Below are 19,233 nucleotides of genomic sequence, written 5' to 3'. Positions count from 1 at the left end.
ATACAGACAATTAACACAACCATGAATTCACCAGAATTTAATCTTCTGAAGGAGGCAAACAAAGACATTTTTAGGGTCAGAATAAGTAGAGCTCTCATGCTTGATATTTACATTTAATATTGCTCTCGTCAGAGTCATTAATCTCCTTTTCAAAATGTATTGATTGTTACTGGGGAGAAATACAACTGAACCAATTAACCTAGTTGCAACCTCATAGCAATAACTGCTTGACAACTGGGTGCTCAAAGTTGTATGGTGGATAATAAAGACCAAGGTTTTAGTTTGTATCAACTGACTAAGCTGTCATGTAGTGGGTATCAAGGGCAATAAAGTGTCCCTTTGACTGAATACTCAAAACATTTCATATAGGGAGTGCTCAACCTTCATTCCTTTCCCCTTTAGTACTTTACCATGAAACTAGCATTTATGTAGATAGTCATTTATCCTTGGCTGCAGCTGTAAGGGTACTTGCAGCCCACTGATACATCTCCCGGTTTGTCATTTTTAACAAAAATAGTTAGGTCAGAAAGCTGCTTGGCCAGAGTGTAAGTCTATCAAACTTCATATTCAAGAGTAAAATCACTGGATAGTGGAGTAGGGATTGCTCACCTATGTAGTCCAAGATGACCCACAGCATCCAAATGAATCCCCTTGGAGATTAGCTAACTCAGCAGGCAAGAGAACAAGGCTTCTTTAATGTTATCTAGCAGAGGATTATTCAAAGTTTTAAATCTGAAATACATCTGCTGCCTATGCTCCCATGCCACAATACAAACTGTGCTTAACTATGCCAAAGGTCGGTTAGAAGCACATTATTGTCTGGACTCCACACATACAGTTAATTTGTTCCCGTGTTTTTCTTTCTAAGGCAATCCATGTTTGCATTAACTCTCCACTCTACAGTTTTAAACAGTTTATTTTAGCATTAACTGATTTGCTAAAATAGAGGCATCAAATATCCCCAAAGTTTGCTAGTGAAAGGGTTAGAACTCCAAGTCTCAGTGTAAGTAATAAACCTGTTACCAGACCCAGGTCACTACAGACATTAAGCAGCAGGAGAGGTTTTGCATGAGCAACATTTTTTTTTTTTTACTGTGTCAAAAAAATTCCAAAAGATCAAATTAAATCTAGTAAGAAAAAGACCCAAAAATAAAGCAGGCTACTCTGAACTTTGGGAGGTATATAGATGCAAGAGCAGTGCATGGGTGGTAGGGAGGGAGTTCTAATTAAGATTTTATTTCAGACATTCTGTGATCTGCCTCTTTATGGTTTGGCACCAAATTTAGATGATAGTTTCTCCACGAAGTTCATCACCTTGGGGTTGTTCTGGTATTTCGAGATGTTAGCTGGGTTCTGGGCCACATCTTGGAATGCAGCCATTATCTCAGGATCCTGCAGAGAAAACCAGTTAAATAATGCTTTAATAGGCAAGGAGTGTAGAAAAATGCTGAAGGCTTAAGGCTAGCTTCATAAATTTTCTTTTGATTAACTCTTCCAGTTTCTGAGGCTAACTAAGGATCACAGCATGCAGTACAATACTAAGCAAGGTCCCAGAGTTGCTCCCCCATTTGTACTCAGTTAACAGATGTCATGAAAAGTGATGGAGCAATCTCAGGTTAGCGATCATGCCAACTCCAAATCACAAACACGGGTTTATTAGAAGTACAGCCATCAATAACTGTAGCAATGGTTCAGTTCTCCTCATTCACATACTCTTCCTGTAATGGCTAAGGTTACAGCTTCTTGATCTCACCCAAGGTATAGCAACCTTTTGGTTAAACCAACACCAGTCGTCTCTATAATGAGAGCAGCCCTATGGTCCTCTACCTTACTGTCACCCCTTCCCAATTCACAATACAATTCTGTCCAAAACCATATTAAACATGACTGGGGGGGGGGGGGTGATACAGTTTCTTAGCTTTATGTGAAGATGCATTCTAGTACAAATCACTGCCTTCAAAACACACAAGATGAGGGGGAAGTGAAAACATTCTCTCTTCCTGTACATGTGCTGCTTTTGACCTGTAACCAATCAAATAGAGTTGGTGCAACGCAGCTGAAAGGACTACAAACTGCTCTTTTCCGACGTGATTAAAAAAAAAGGGAGAGGGAAACAATGATTGGAAGAGAGAACAAGTACTTCACGGATGCACCAAGAGGAAACACAACGCAGAATGCATATCTCACTTCTCTATGAGATGTTAACCAAAAGCAGTAGTTTCTCAAGCTGGACATTCAGATTCCATATTTAGAAAAATGCCCATCTGTTTCAATAAGCCAAGTCAACAATTTGACCTTCCTGGATATGTACAGTGACCTGGCATCATTTGGATCAGACAGCACAGGGGCTTAAGTGTCAGGATTTCAATCCCAATCTCTCTAATACCCAATCTCTAATGGTGATTCTGGTGACAAGTGCATTTCAGTGAGCAACTACCAGACAGGACTGCACGCCAAGACTGAAAATTCGTATTACAGTTACCTGCATAGCTGCAAGCACCTCTGGATCACCAAGTAGATCATTCAGACCAGGCATTCCTGCCATCCCAGGCATTCCACCTGGAAAACCACCAGCACCTCCTGAAGATAGGAAAATTAACATTGATGGACATGGTGATTATAAAGCAGCACAGATACATTGATCTCTTCCCATGATTGATGGACCTGAACTCTAATTGAATAGATACATATGGAAGGCTGTTGTTGTATAAACACCAGCCAGACTGTATATGTGCAAAGAGAAAGCTGACCTCACTGGCAAACGTTAGAAAGCAGCAGCCAGCTTCCAAAATGACATGATACAGAATATGTTCAGAAACGTCTTTCAGGTTCTGACAATTGTTTTAAAAAATAAGAGGCTATTGCATTTCAGTTGCAGACGAGCCCCCCCGCCACCCCAACTCCCACTTCCATGGATGACCTTTGTCCCTGCTCTAGCTGGGAAGGGAAAAGCCTTAAGCTCCTCAGTCCCTTCCTCAGCAGTGCATGCACTAGCACTGTCAGTGTGCTCAAAATGGATGCTTCTTCCAGCTTGTCCTGTTGCAGCTAGCCTTATGTCACATGCCATACCTTGACGTTATGGATAAATCACTCCATTTATGGAAAACTACAATATAGGTAATGAGGAAAACTAAACGGCACTGGCTTACGCAAACTCAGAGACTTATCAGACATCAAACTATCAGACATCCAAGACCATATTAGAACACAAGTATTTATGTGCAAATTACTGCAGATGCTGGAATCTGTACTGAAAACAAAAAAAAAATGCTGTTAATCACAGGTCAGACAGCATCCACGGAGAGCAAGCTAACGCTTTGAGTCTTAAGACTCAAAACTCGAGTTTGTTCTCTCTCCACAGATGTTTCCTGACCCATTGTGATTTGCAGCATTATTTCTGTATAAAAACTTGATCTACAATGAAGAATTGAACTCAGTTATTAGTACATCAGTCAGGAATATCTCTGAATAATAAGCAAATTGGATTTCTAAATTATCCTGGGTTCAAATTCTACAGTCATACAGCACAGAAATGGACCTTTCAGGCTAACCACTCCACACTGACCATATTCCCAAACTAACCTAGTCCCACTTGCCTCCATTTGGCTCATATCCCTCTAAACCTTTCCTATTCATATACTTATCCAAATGTCTTTTAAATGTTCTAATTGTACCCGCATCTAACACTTCCTCTGGCAGTTCATTCCATATATAAACCATCCTGCAAGAGAAAAAGTTGCCCCTCAAGTCCCTTTTAAATCCTTCTCCTCTCACCTTAAAAATATACCCCCTAGTTTTGAACTTCCCCACCCCAGGAAAAAGACCTTTGCTGTTCACTTTTATCTATGCCCCTCATGATTCAATAAACCTTTATAAGGTCACCCTGCAACCTCATGTTCCAATGAAGAAAGTCCCAGCCTATCCAGTTTCTCCATATAACTCAAACGGTCCAGTGCTGGCAACATCCTGATAAATCTCTTCTAAACCCTCTTCAATTTAATAATACCCTTCTAATAGCAGAGTGACCAAAACTGTACACTGTACTCCAAAAGTAGCTTCACCAATGTCCTGTACAACATGACATCTCAACTTCCATACTCAATGGTATGAGCAACAAAGGTAAATGTGCTAAACACCTTCTTTACCACTCAGTTCTTTGTCTACCTGCAACGCAAGTTTCAATGTATCTGAATCCTTCGGTCTCTGTTCAACAACACTACCCAGGGCCCTACCATCAACTGCCTTTGCTTGTTTTACCAAAATGCACTCATACCACAAGAGGAGCAGATATAGGAAATGACTAGTTTATGAAAGTCACCCAGTCTTCACTGAGACAGCAATGGCCAGTTACTTCTGGTCTAGCAAGGCCAGATACTGAGTTTCTGACTTACTAACTCCTGCTGGTAAGTGCATATGTGATGACATTTGAGCAAGAATAGGAGCAGAGTTGTCTGTGATGCCCTCTATTATCAACTGCTGACATTCACGGTCTGGGACAGCAAAATGAAAATCAGCCACTTCTTGGGACAATTAGAATGTTGCTTGAAACCGCAGCCTAGTAAGAATTGGATGTGGTGGATTAAAATGATGCAAAAGTGGTGGAGTGTACATATTACTAGCAGTGTTGCAGAACTCAGAGCTTAACTTGAGGCTGTCAGTTTGTGATCAACCGGGAGTAGCATACAGAAAGGCAAATCAAGGCCTTCTAGGGACACACAAAGTGCATTTTTTCAAGGACAACTTCCACAGTGAGTAACCAATTCAAACTGATGCTAAAACATTCACAAACTAAATTAGAAAGGATGCTAAAGGTGAAGAAATCAAAAATGTTGATGCAGCAACCACTAGCTACAGAGAGCATGGGGCATACCCTCTATCTTTGTTCACCAATCCCTACCTCACCACCACGCCCCTCTCCCATTTACACCCACCCCCAATCCTGAAGAGGAGTTACTTCAGAAACATGGACTTTACCTCCTGATCCTGCCTGGCTTGCTGTTCTTCCGATCTCCCGCTTGATTACTGAGAGCATCTCACCACCCAAGGAACATTGATAACCATACCAGAAATGCGAAATATTTCATTGCAAATCTTGGCAACCCCATTTTGATGAACAATTTTTATTTCAAAACTGTTCAGGTCCAATCTAATTTAGTGAAGTGGTTGGAAGGATTTGCCCAGTATAACATTTAGTGTCCCTGGTCAGCTGTTGCGTTTCTCACAGCTGTCTTAAAACAGCAATCACCACGGAATTGGGATGTTCATCCTCTATTGGCCAAACAAGGGAGTGCAAAAAAATACAGAAAAACCAACCTGGGAAACCACCGAATCCAGCTGCCCCCGGACGGCGAGCCTCTTCCTCCTGAAATAAAGAGAAGAGATGTTTATGGATCACACATGAAGGCTACAAATCAAGAAATTAAATATTTGGAGTGGCTGTTGAGACAGCTAAATGCAGATGTACCAGACCACAGGTACCCCTTTGGAGTCCAGCCTCTATGCAGAAACTCTGGTGCCAATTATTTTTACAGGGTGCAAATGTCTTCAGCCAGATATCAGACTGTAAAATGCTAGTCACAAATCAGAGTCTCCTTAAAAGCAAAGGGAATCTCCAGAGTCTAGTCATTATCAGGACAACACATCCCATGAACATAAAGTGCTTCAATTCCTGACTGCCAGGCACTTCCTAAACAAGAATCTAACATCCCAACTCAGTAATGACTCCTGGTCTGCTCACATGAGGAAGAAAGTAAGGACTGCATTTGCTGGAGATCAGTGTCAAAAATTATGGTGCTCGAAAAGCACAGCCAGTCAGGCAGCATCTGAGAAGCAGGAGCATTCCCAATTAAGAGCTTATGCTTGAAACATCGATTCTCCTGCTTCTTGGATGCTGCCTGACCGGCTGTGCTTTTCCAGCACTACACTTTTTGACTCAGTTCACATGAGTAAGATTGCTTCTGCAACATAAAGGTGGGGCAGCACGGTGGCTCAGTGGTTACCACTGCTGCCTCACAGTGTCAGGGACCTGGGTTCAATTCCCGCCTCGGGCGACTGTGTGGAGTTTGCACATTCTCCCAGTGTCTGCGTGGGTTTCCTCTAGGTGATCCGGTTTCCTCCCACAGTCCAAAGATGTGCAGGTTAGGTGAATTGGCCATGTTAAATTGCATGTAGCGTTAGGTGCATTAGTCAGGAGTAAATGTCGGGGAATGGGTCTGGGGGTTGCTCTTCGGAGGGTCGGTGTGAACCTGTTGGGCCGAAGGGCCTGTTTCCACACTGTAGGGAATCTAATCTTTCCCAGAGTCAGCAGAATGTCTAAATGACGATTCATAGTCCATAGCATGCTGGGTGAAACTGACCGTCCAAAATGTAACACATCTGCCAGCCATAATGTCTTATTGCAGCAAGCATTAAAAGCATATTTTACCATCTTAATTCCACACGGAGAAGGAAAATAAACCCAGAAACAAGAATCAAGAACAGGCAGAAGCACAGCAGCAAAAACTACCAGTTGATTTGAATTTCCACTCAGCATCTCAACAAAAGCTCGAAATGGGCCAGTTCATTTTCTGATTAGCTTTGGAGATTCATTTCAGTGTTTAAACCAGCCTACTTCCCTACTTTGGGCTTTTTATGTCATGCCATTATGAAGTCTACATAATTTAAATGCTGATATCTGCTCACTGTTGCCAATCCTCTTGGCTTTCAATCAACTATTAACCAGATTGAATCGATTTTAGCTGCTAATTAGGTCTTCAGCATCACAGCAACTATAAAACTGAAGATTGTAGTAATTGAGGTTGCCCAGCAAGTAATTCACTGGCAAACAAGTCTCTATGATCAGGAGTCCCAGCATTTTACAGATCAGGTGAGTCTCGAGATGTTGTATTATTTGGCTTCAAGCCAGAAATATTAACCCACTCAGGATGCAAATAAGTAATCCAGGCTGAAAATTCTGTGCAGTACTTTTAGAAGACACTAGATTGCCTGCTAATATGAATGTAAAAGATTCCATTACAACATTTGAAGAGCCAGGATTTTCTTTTTAAGTGCCATGGCCAGTATTCAACTTTTATCCACAACAAATAAACGAGTCACTTGTGTCATATGCTTGGACCCTACTGTGTATAAATTGGCTACTATATTCACTTCATAGTGACTACACTTGAACAGAAGAACTTAAGTTTTTTTGGGAGCGCCAGGGAAATTTTCTACAGTTAGACCAAGCTTGTATGGGCGCACCAACATAGTCAAAGATTCTATTCAAGTGTAATGAAAACATGAAGATTTCACACAAACTCCATTTAAACCATGAAAATGATCTAACAAATCTAACATTCAGACATCAGTTTCAATTATAGAACGTGAGGTTCAGGTGTACATCACAAGCAGCATATGGATACCATCACACTAAAATTACTGACAATCCTGATGTACTGAGATTCAGATGGCTTTGCAAACTTAACTATGGTTCTTTAGGACTTGTATAATCTTAAGCCAGGCTCCTTATGTGTCACTTTTCAAATGTATGATCACTATTATCAATTACTGTTTGTTATCTATATCAATGATTTAGAGTCATAGAGATATACAGCATGGAAACCGACCCTTCGGTCCAACCCGTCCATGCCGACCAGATATCCCAACCCAATCCAGTCCCACCAGCCAGCACCTGGCCCATATCATTCCAAACCCTTCCTAATCATGTACCCATCCAAATGCCTCTTAAATGTTGCAATTGAATCAGCCTCCACCACTTTCTCTGGCAGCTCATTCCATACCCGTACCACCATCTGTGTGAAAAGGTTGCCCGGTACGTCTCTTTTATATCTTTCCCCTCTCACCCTAAATCTATGCCCTCTAGTTCTGGATTCCCCGACTCCAGGGAAAAGGCTTTGCCTATTTACTCTATCCATGCCCCTCAAAATTTTGTAAACGTCTAAGGTCACCCCTCAGCCTCTGACGCTCTGACAGTGGCCTAACCATTGTCCCGTACAGCCGCGACATGACCTCCCAACTCCTGTACTCAATACTCTGACCAGTAAAGGAACGCCTTCTTCACTATCCTATCTACCTGCAACTCTACTTTCAAGGAGCTATGAACCTGCACTCCAAGGTCTCTTTGTTCAACAACACTCCCTAGGACCTTACCATTAAGTGTATAAGTCCTGCTAAGATTTGCTTTCCCAAAATGCAGCACCTCGCATTTATCCGAATTAAACTCCATCTGCCACTTCTCAGCCCACTGGCCCATCTGATCAACATCCCAGTGCACTCTTCACCAATGATGGCTCTGCTTTTGTGTTTCCCTCTCATTAGCAATATTGTTCGTCTCATTGCTGCTGCTACAGGATGGCTCTCATGTGAATGTGAGACCTTTCTTCAGTGAATTGCTTTGAGCCACTTCGAGAGGAAGTGAGAAGGCTCAACATAAATGCAATTTAGTTTCACGTCAGTAGCGACAAATGTGCTGGAAGTGGCTGTGTGTTTGAACCACACACTGTAAACGAAGCTGTTTCACGGATGGGGGTCTCAGCCAGACATTGGTGAACCTATTGGAGCCCACCACCGACATCAGGCTCACTGGTCTATAGTTCCCTGGCTTGTCCTTACCACCTTTCTTAAACAGTGGCACCATGTTAGCCAACTTCCAGTCTTCCGGCACCTCACCTGTGACTATCGATGATACAAATATCTCAGCAAGAGGCCCAGTAATCACTTCTTTAGCTTCCCACAGAGTTCTAGGCTTCACCTGATCAGGTCCTGGGGATTTATCCACTTTTATGCGTTTCAAGACATCCAGCACTTCCTCCTCTGTAATATGGACATTTTGCAAGATGTCACCATCTATTTCCCTACAGTCTATATCTTCCAAATCCTTTTCCACAGTAAATACCAATGCAAAATACTCATTTAGTGATTTGGATGAGAATGTACAAGGCATGATTAGTAAGTTTGCAGGTGACACTAAAATAAGTGGTAAGGTGTACAGTGAGGAAGGTTCTCAGAAGTTGCAGCAGCACCTTGATCAACTAGGGAAGTGGGCCAAGAAATGGGAAATGGAGTTTAATATAGATAAGTGTGAGGCCTTGCATTTTGGAAAGTCAAATCAAGGTAGGAGTTTCATGGTAAATGGTAGGGCCTTAAGGAGTGTAGTGGAACAGTGGGTTCTTGGAGGTCAGGTTTGCAGTTCTCTGAAAGAGGAGCAACCAGAAGAAGGACAATGAATGTGACTTTTGGAACACTAAGCCTTCATCAGTCAGGGCATCGAGCAAAGAAACCGGGGAGTTATGTTGCAGTTATACAGGACATTGGTGAGGCTGCACTTGGAGTAGTGTGTTCAGTTTTGGTCTTCTTGTTATAGGAAGGATATTAATAAACTGGAAAGAGCACATAAGAAATTTACAAGGATATTGCTTGGGCTCAATGGTCCGAGTTATAGGGGGAGGTTGGACAAGATAGTACTTTTTCTTTAGAGTGTAAGAGGGGGGGGGAAACCGTAGAAGATCATGAGAGGCATGAATAGGGTGAATGCAGTCTTTTTCCCAGGATTGGGCAATAGAGGATTGGAGGGCATTAGTTTAAAGGTTAGAGGGGAAAGAATAAAAGGGAACCTGAGGGGCAACTTTTTTTTTAAAACAGAATAGTACACATATGGCATGAGCTGCCAGCAAAAGTGGTTGAGGCCAGTACATTAGCAACAGTTACAAAGGCATTTGGACCAATACATGGATAGGAAAGGATTAGAGGGATATGGGTTGAGAGAGCGTGGTGCTGGAAAAACACAGCAGGTCAGGCAGTATCTGAGCAGGAGAATCAACGTTTTGGGCAAAAGTCCTTCATCAGAAATTCCTGATGAAGGGCTTTTGCCCGAAACGTCCGATTCTCCTGCACCTCAGATGCTACCTGACCTGCTGTGCTTTTCCAGCACCGCACTCTCGACTCTAATCTCCAGCATCTGCAGTCCTCACTTTCACCTTAGAAGGATATGGGTCAAGTGCAGGGAAATGGGGTTAGTGTGGACAGACATTTTGGTCGGCATGGTCCAGTTTGGGCCAAAGGAGTCGATCTCCATGCTATAGGACTATCACTCTATGGCAGCAGAGATATAGAAACACCACCATCTGCAAATTGTCCTCCAAGGCCACAACATGCTGACTTGGAAATATTCAGTCAGCATCACTGGGCTACAATCTTGGAGCTCTCTCCCTAAATATTTTATGGGTCAGTCAGCCAAGAGACTTCAGCAATTCAAGGCAGCAGCTTACCATCACTGACTCAAGAGTAACTAGGGATGGGCAATAAATGCTAGCCCAGCCAGTGGTGCTTACATCCCACGACTGAATAAACAAAAACCAAGATTGTTGCAATTCAAGTAAAATAGGGGCAATGTAAAGAATAAGATAGTTATAGTGTTTCAGGTTTCCCTTAACAGGCAAGATAATATATATGTGGGAACAGGATGAGTGGACCTGTTGGGGCAAGAGAACCATTTCTGCTTTGGACTCTATATAAAAGTTAGAGATACTACGCACAGTTACTGTCCTGTGATTCTTGTCATGAAGTGCATGCATGGGCATGGAGTTCGGTTCTACACACCCTCAAGTTAAAAGTCCATTAATATTCTCTGACCAGACGCTCTCTCAAATTAATACTTGTCCAAGCAACTGAAATATGCACCATTAGGAGAGGAAAAGGGAGATTTTGGAGTAAAGCAAAAGTGAACGCGATTTTCAACACCATGCAACTTACTTTACGTGCTTTTTCATGTTCTTCCTTTGCTTTTTTCGCCCGCTCTATTCGCTCTCGAATGTCCTTCTCTTCACGCTTCCTTTCGTATTTTCTTCTGTGTTCTATAATCTTTTGAGCCTAAGGAGATTTAGTCAAAATATATAGATTCTTTAATAAATAGATCTGTTCATCACCCCAAACACCTGCTCAAAGCTGAACTCCAAAGACAGTCAGATCCTCTGCATATATATTACAGGCTATGGCTGTGAAGGATTTCTTTTTTTGGAAACTTCTTTTTCCATGCCTACTCTAATCCTGATTTAATGAAAGAAAATTAGCTAACTACATTTTATGGTTATTAACCATGCATTACAAAGGGATATGTAAGAGTTAATTAGAAATCCCTAATTAAGTTTATATTCACAAATATTAAGAACAGACTTCGCCCAATGAACTTTCTAAGAACTAGGAACAGATTAGGCATTTCAGCCCCTCGAACATGCTCTGCCATTTAATAAGATCCTGGCTGATCTCAGCTTGGCCTCAAACCCACTTTCCTATCCATTCCCCATAACCTTCTAACTCATTACTGATTAAAGATTTGCCTAACTCCTCCTTGAATCTATTCAGTGTCTTGGCGCCCATAGCACTGTGGAGTGAATCCTCAGAGAAATAATTTCTCATCTATATTTACAATCTTCCATCCCTTAGTCTAAAACAGTGAACTCTCATTTTAGATTACCCCACAAGGGGAATATCTGGTATACATCTACTTTGTCAATTTATTTTAGCATCTAGTAAACCTTGATTATATTGCTTGTCATCCTTCTAAAGTCTAGCATGTCTTGGCCTAAACTGCTCAACTTCTAAGACAAGCCTTTCATCTCAAATGAATTCAGCAAACCTTCTCTGAACTGCCTCGAATGCAAGTGCATTGTTCCTCAAGGGGACTAAAACTGTACACAGTACTCCAGATGAGATCTCACCAATGTCTTGTACATTTACAACATTTCCCTACTTTTATACTCCATTCATTTGACAAGAAATGCAAACATTCAATTTTCCCTAAATAAAAACAAAGAACTGCAGATGCTAGAAATCAGAAACAAAAACAAATTGCTGGAAAAGCTCAGCCTCTACAGAGAGAAATCAGAGTTAATTTTTCAGGTCCAGTGACCCTTCTCAGAACTTGCCAAAACATCAACTCTGATTTCTCACCACAGATGTTGCCAGACCTGCTGATCCTTTTGCAGCAATTTCTATTTTTGTTTTAATTTTCCCTCATTATTTGCTGTACCTGCTACCAGCTTTCTTCAACTCATGCAGGAGGACACCTAGATCCCTCTGCACCAAAGTAATTTGAGGTTTCTCACAATTTAGATAATTAGTTACCTTTATATTTCTGACCAAAATGGTAATCTCACTTATCCATGTTCAACTTCATCAGCAAAGTTTTGCCCCATTCACAACTTTATTTACTTGTTCATTTGTAAATTTCTTTATTACAACTTACTTTCCCACCAATTTTCGTGTCCTCTGCAAATTTTGCTGTCATACCTTCTTGCCCTGTATCCAAGCTATTAAGTAATTATATATAATTTATACACAATAAAGGCAAGAATAATGGCAGGAACAGGAGTATAAACATGTAAACATGCAATGATGATAAAAAGTACGCAACTCTTTTGCATATGTCAACTGATGCTTTTTTTTGTTATTCAGAAGAAATAAGTTTTGGGGAAAATTTGGCATATGTAGTTAGGTCATACATCAGCCATAATCTCTCAATGCCAGAAAAGGCCTGAGGCTCTAAATGGCAAACTCCCATCCCTATTTTCTTCCCAAAACAGGCAAGCACAATGAGATGTTTATGCTTTTTTTTAAGCTAGTGTTGTTAGGATAGAAGAAACAGGAAGTAAGGAGTGGACTTATGCCACATTGCTAATGATTCAAACTACATGTTTAAAATTGCTTTCTGCACCATGCTCTAACAGTGCAGCCCACTCTCAGAACAGCTGTACTCTTGGTTCATCAGCATTTGTAATTACAAGTTTTATTTTCCACCTGCGAGTTTCATAGTGCACTGAACATTTCTTTAAAGCCCAGCTACTTTTACAAAGAGTGCAGCATGCAGTGACAGACAGCAGAGTTCACACAAATTCAAATAACAGCTTTGAATTCTTGCTGCTTATAAGGTTAGGTCTTCAAGCCTATACTTGTACAAGTCAGAGCACAGCTATGGCTTCCACTCCTAATCCTAATCCAGAAACATGGTCTTGCCGGTCTTCCCTCTCTGATGCACAAATTATTTTAAAACAACATTGAGACAATCAATACTGATTCCTCAACAAACATCAAAAATAGCGTACCTGATCATAGTCAAAGTACTATTTATGGGGCTCGCTGAGTGCAAACTGCCTGCTGCATTTTTTACATTGGTTAGAGTGGATTATTATAAACGCCCAACTGATTCACAGATATCATTTAAGCAGAAAAAAAACTTGATGCCTTTACCATTCTGGCCCATATACAACACCAGCCCCATACCAAAGTAGTTGATGTATAACTGAGCCCTGCAGCAAGTGTAACAAATCAAGATGTCTAGGAATGACTATTAAATGTTGGTCTTGTTATATTTCAACAGTAGTAACTAAGGTAACTGGAGCTTTTGAAAGAATCAGTGACTGCACTTCAAAAGTACTTCAATGACTATAAGAACTACCCCCAAGTTCTGAGAGATTCCATATCAAATTTTGTTTAATGCTTTAGGATGCTATTGCTACATTAAAGGCCCTATATTAACTGCAGATTATTGTTGAACTTTCAGGTTTGTTTTCAAGCAGGACTCATTTGAAATGCTAGTACACCATCTTTCCCCAGCTGTCTGCACATGTTTAAAGTAACCAGCAGGGTAGACTATCTTGGGTACAGTCACAGATTCTAAACTTAAAACAGCTCCAATTATTTTTTGTAAGCCAAATCATGGAATTGATAATCTCAATATTTATTAGCTTAACATAAAAATGTCTTGATGTGATACTCCAGTTAAATGGAGGAGCATTTTGGTGCAGAAGCAAACTCATTAGGGGCCAGAATGGTTCAGAACATAATGGTAGGTGGTGATTAAGTGCTAATGTTATTGGACTAGTAACCAGAGCCCCAGGCCTATGTTCTGGAGATATCAATCTCATTGGATCGTGCAGTCTGAATTCAACAAAAGAAATCCAGAAGAATAATCGAGCCTGATGGCTCCCATGGTAACCACTGTTGATTGCCACATAAACCCATCTGGTTTAATAATGAACTTGAGGAAAGTGGCTATCTATAACCTCAGACCCACAGCAATATGGTTGACTCTTAAAACAGCCCTCTGGGCAATTAATACTGGCCTAGCCATCAACACCCAAATCCCATGAACAAAATATAATTTTGGCCACTGAAAATTCCAATGCCTACTAACCCACTTCACAATTCCAGCATTAACTGTTATTTCATATTACAATTATATGCGGAGAACTTGATCACTTCTCTTTCCATTCTGTGGTACTAGCAGATTTTAAGTAATAATGTAACATGTAATAAATTAAGTAATTTGAAACAACAACTTTCATTTACATCAAGTATTCTACAGTGCTTCACAGGAGCACTAGCAAAGTTTGATACCGAAGCATTAAAGAGAAATTACAGAACATAGTAAGGGAAGTTTTGGTGAGTTAGGTAAGCTTTCAGCGTTGTCCTCCACCAATGCCATCTACTGTATCCGTTGAACACGATGTGGTCTCCTCTACATCGGGAAGACAAGACGCCAACTTGCATATTGTTTCAGGGAACATCTCTGGGACACTCCCACCAACGAATCCCACCCACCCTGTGGTTGAATACCAACTCCCCCTCCCACTCCACCAAGGACATGCAGGTCCTGGGCCTCCTCCATCACCAAACCCTTACCACCTGACACCTGGAGGAAGAAGGCCTCATATTCTGTCTTGGGACCCTGCAACCGCATGGGACCATTGTGGATTTCACCAGTTTCCTCATTTCCCCTCCCCCCACATTATCCCAGCCCAAGCCTCCAACTCAGCACTCCTTGTGACCGGTCCATCATCTTTCTCGTCTATCTGCTCCACCCTCCTCCCCGACCTATCACCTCTCCCCCACCTTCATCGACCTATCGTATAACGCACCACCACCCCCCCCCCCGCCTCATTCCTGATGAAGGACCTAAGCCCAAAACGTCAATTTTCCTGCTCCTTGGATGCTGCCTGACCTGCTGTGCTTTTCCAGCACCATGCTCGAGACTTCCTTTAAGGATTATCCCAATAGAAAGGAGTGGGGAAGGTAGAGAAGTTTAGGGAGGGATTTCAGAGGTTGTGGCCTCAGCATAGGTAACTAATGGCATTGTTGCCAAAGGTGTCTTGATTAACACTGGGGAGGTTCAAGAAGCTAGAACTAAAGAATGGCAAAGATCACTATGCTATAGAACGGGAGGAGTTTACAGTAGGTATGGAATGAGGCAGCCAAGGAGGGATTTGAAACTGGAATAAGATTTCAAAAGCACTGCCACACAATGATTTTTACGCAAAAACAAATCTGAAAACTGCATGAGTTCTCAGATTTCTTTCCCCACCCAAGTTGGGTCAGAGAAACCAATTCCACCAGTAACTCCTTACTTTGCTATTTATTCTCAAAGACACAACATTTTAAGCAAAAATGTATCCAGAATGTGGTCACGTACCCGAGGTTGCACCTCCTTCAGCATGGCGCTAGCATCATCATCATAATCTAGTTTACAGGCTGTGGCCAGATCGCGTGCTGCCTCCTCCCAGTGACCGAGCAATCTATTTGATAGAGTAATTATAAAACAGCAAGGTTTACAACTAGACGCATCAAACCCACAGATTCAATACAGTTGTTCAACCACTATCAATAGTCACTAGAATTGACATGTCTAAAGCTGCCAACAGGGCAGAAATTGTGAACGACAAGCAAAGTTTACCTGCACATTCATACCTTTATTTCAGCATGAAAACTTACATTATGACTTAAAATCTGCTAGTACCACAGAATGGAAAGAGAAGTGATCAAATTCTCAGCTTCTCAGGAACAAGTGAAAGAACACATAATAATTAACAAATCCTACAACTTTAAACGTTTCCCATTTTCAGCAGTCCCTCAGTTTCAAAAGAGACTAGCTGCCACTCTGGTCTGATGATTCTGATAAGTCCAAAAAGAGAGTTTAATCAGCCAATGACTGAGCTATACAAGCCAAGGGAGTTCCAGATCAAAGTCCTAGTATTGCACAACTTAGCTGATTTCAGCCAGGGTTACATGGCTTCAGCTGCCCTGGGTTAAAAGGGGGAGAAACAATCAGCTCCTAAGAACTACTCTGACTCTTACTGGACATGCCCACCTGCAGAGTCAGGATAGGATTAAGCACATTCAAATATAATAACCCACCAACATGCGACCAAGACTTACGCACATGATGCCCACGTGGCCGTATTCTAGCTTTGGCAGAAAGAGAATGCAGAGTAGAGCTAGGGAAATAAATGCAGCTACAATTATATACTGCATTCTCAGAATAAGACCACTCAATAACTGAAAACTGACCAGAAAAGATGCCACTTTTACAATAAAAATCACAAAGATCAATTTGGTCACACCAGGAAAATTAGGAATAATTTCAGCATCACCAAAAGTCAGTTCTTTCAGACAGATGACCAGCTTGTCGTCTAGGGTTTGACTTGGTACCTTGGTTAAGTGGGGTAACAATCCCCTGCTCAAGGTTAAATAGACAGTCATGAAGGAAATGCTCAAGAGAAATTCAAGTTTTCTGCGTCCAGTGAAACACACTGCATTCACTATGACCAGATGACCATCAAGAATATACTGTTCTCCACAGTTCCAGAGACCTTGGCCTACTGTCTCTCTTAATCTTCAAGATTGGTTCAATGAAAATACTAAAGCAACTGAGAAGCCATCACAGAAGAAACCTCACCTTTACAGGGCTTACTTCAATAACAAATCATTATTAGCCAAACACAATCATTATCAAAACATTTAAAGGACTGAGATGAAAGGTGTCTAATTTATTCATATCAATAACATGTAAACAGAAATAGGCCATTAGTCCCTTAAGCCACTGCCATTCAGAGAGATCATGGCCGATTTGTGGTCTAACTCTATATACTTGCCTTTGGCTCATATCCCTTCATATAATTACTTAACAAAAACGTGTCTATCTCAGATTTTAAAATACGAACTGATTCAACATCAACTACTTTGCAGAAAAGAGTTCCAAAACATTCACTACTCTGTGCATGTAGAAGTGCTTCTTAACATCAATCCTTAATAGCCTGGTCCTAATTCCCAGACTACGCTCCCTCTAAGTTCTAGAATCTCCAACCAGTGGAAATGATTTATCTTTATCTACCATATCTTTTCCTGTTAATTTCTTGAAGACTTCAATCAGATGACCCCTTAACTTTCAATAAACATTAAAATAGGCTTACTATGTATAATGTCTCCTTACAATTTAACCCCTGAAATCCAGATATCATTCTTGTCACCTATGCTGTACTCTCTCCAAGGTCAAAACATTCTTCTGATCTGCTCACGGTATTCCAACTGGAGTCTAACCAGGGTTGTGTGTGTAGCTGTAGCATAACATTTGCATCCTTAACCACTAATCCTCTAGATGTAAAGGCCTGCATTCCCTTAGCCTTCTTGATTATTTTCTGTACCTGTTCCCAACAGTTCTGAACTTCCAAGTCTCTTTCGACATTCCATTTGGAAAGTATTTTGATCTACCCTTTTACAGTCCAAAAAGGATAATCATATTTGCTTACACTGAAATCAGTTTGTCACAGTTTTGCCCATTGACTTAGTCCATCAATATCTCTTGGCAATTTTATACTATTTACTGTCTACAATGTAGTCTAATTTTGTATCGTCAAGAATTTCGATTTTAAACTAGCAGCATTTGGGGGGTCAGTCTATTTTTGTGAAGGGGTTTAAATCTTAACTAAGTCAGCGTTCTCTGAATCATGGTTATAAATTAGCATGTCAGACAGCCGACTAACGGAAATTTGCTTACATTGCGGGACTTACGACAAGAGTGAGTGCTTGCGGGACTTTTTCAAGCATATCCTCAAATCTCAGCTGTCGACAGTCTTTCCCATCTATTCGCTCCTCCCTCCTCTCCGACAAATCACCTTCTCCCCCACCTTCATCCACCTACTGCATTCTCAGCATACATCTAGCCGCCATGAAGAAGGTCTCCAAGCCCTCCATTTCTTTCTCTCATGCCATCCCAACCTGTACCCTTCCAATGACACCCTCATCTGCCTGGCTGAACTGGTCCTCGCCCTTAACAACATCTCCTTCCAATCCTCCCACTTCCTCTAAACCAAAGGGATAGTCATGGTTACCAGCTATGCCTCTGTCAGGTATGTGAAACAGTCCATCTTCCCCAGTTACACAGACACCATTCCCCACCTTTTCCTCCAATACATCGATGACTGTATCAGCACTACCTCATGCTCCCACGAGGAGGTTGAACAGTTTCTCATCTTCACTAACACCTTTCATCCTGACCTCAAATTCACCTGAACCATCTCAGACACCTCCCTTCCCTTCCTGGACCTCTCCATCTCCAACACCAGCAACCAGGGACAACTACTACAACAAACTCACCAACTCCCACAGCTACCTGGACACCACATCCTCCCACCCTGTCTCCTGTAAAAATGCCATCCCTTATTTCCAACTCCTCCACCTCATCTGTTCCTAGGATGACCAACTCCACCACAGAAAATCTCAGGTGGCTGTCTTCTTCAAAGACCGCAAGTTCCCCTCCCACATGATCAACGATGCCCTCCAATGCATCTCCTCTATTTCCCGTACCTCTGCCCTTGAACCACACTCCTCCCAATGCAACAAGGACAGAAACCCTCCTGGTCCTCACCTTCCAACCTATCAACCACCGTATACATTGCATCAATCTCAGCCACTTCCACCACCTACAAATAGACCTCACCACTCGGGATATATTTCCCTCCTCATCCCTATCAGCATTTCTGGGAGACCATTCCCTCTGCGATTCCCTCGTCAGATCCACACACCCCACTCCCAGCACTTTCCCCTGCCACCCGCAGAAAGTGAAAAACCTGCACCCTCTCACCATCGTCCAACGCCCCAACGGATCCTTCCACATCCGACAGAAAGTTACCTGTATTTCCACCAGTCATCTACTGTATCCGTTGCACCCGATGTGGTCTCCTCAACATCAGGGAGATAGGACGCCAACTTGCGGATAGTTTCAGAGAACATCTCTGGGACACCTGCGCTAAGCAACCCCATCACCCTGTGGCTGAACACCAACTCCACCTCCCACTCGACCATCACCAAACCTTTACCACCTGACGACTGGACGAATTACGCCTCATCTTCCGCTTTGGGACCCTGCAACTACACAGGATTAAGGTGGATTTCACCAGTTTCCTC

General features: G+C 41.9%; 1 protein-coding gene across 1 annotated transcript in view; it reads right to left on the bottom strand.

Moving 5' to 3' along the window:
* Positions 1–22: 22 nt before the first annotated feature.
* The window catches only part of st13 (ST13 Hsp70 interacting protein), a 44,414-nt gene continuing 25,203 nt past the window's right edge, over positions 23–19,233 (bottom strand). Inside the window, exons 8-12 of the mRNA XM_043679913.1 lie at positions 15,464–15,566; positions 10,750–10,866; positions 5,314–5,362; positions 2,483–2,580; positions 23–1,392 (exon numbers count right to left, since the gene is read on the bottom strand). Coding sequence (XP_043535848.1) covers positions 1,264–1,392; positions 2,483–2,580; positions 5,314–5,362; positions 10,750–10,866; positions 15,464–15,566 — 496 coding nt within the window. The 3' untranslated portion in view covers positions 23–1,263. The remainder of the gene's footprint in view (positions 1,393–2,482; positions 2,581–5,313; positions 5,363–10,749; positions 10,867–15,463; positions 15,567–19,233) is intronic.

This window comes from Chiloscyllium plagiosum, chromosome 39, assembly GCF_004010195.1.
Source record: "Chiloscyllium plagiosum isolate BGI_BamShark_2017 chromosome 39, ASM401019v2, whole genome shotgun sequence".
Classification (NCBI taxonomy): domain Eukaryota; kingdom Metazoa; phylum Chordata; class Chondrichthyes; order Orectolobiformes; family Hemiscylliidae; genus Chiloscyllium; species Chiloscyllium plagiosum.
Note: the sequence above shows the minus strand (reverse complement) of the source record. Positions and strands in the feature narration are given on the sequence as shown.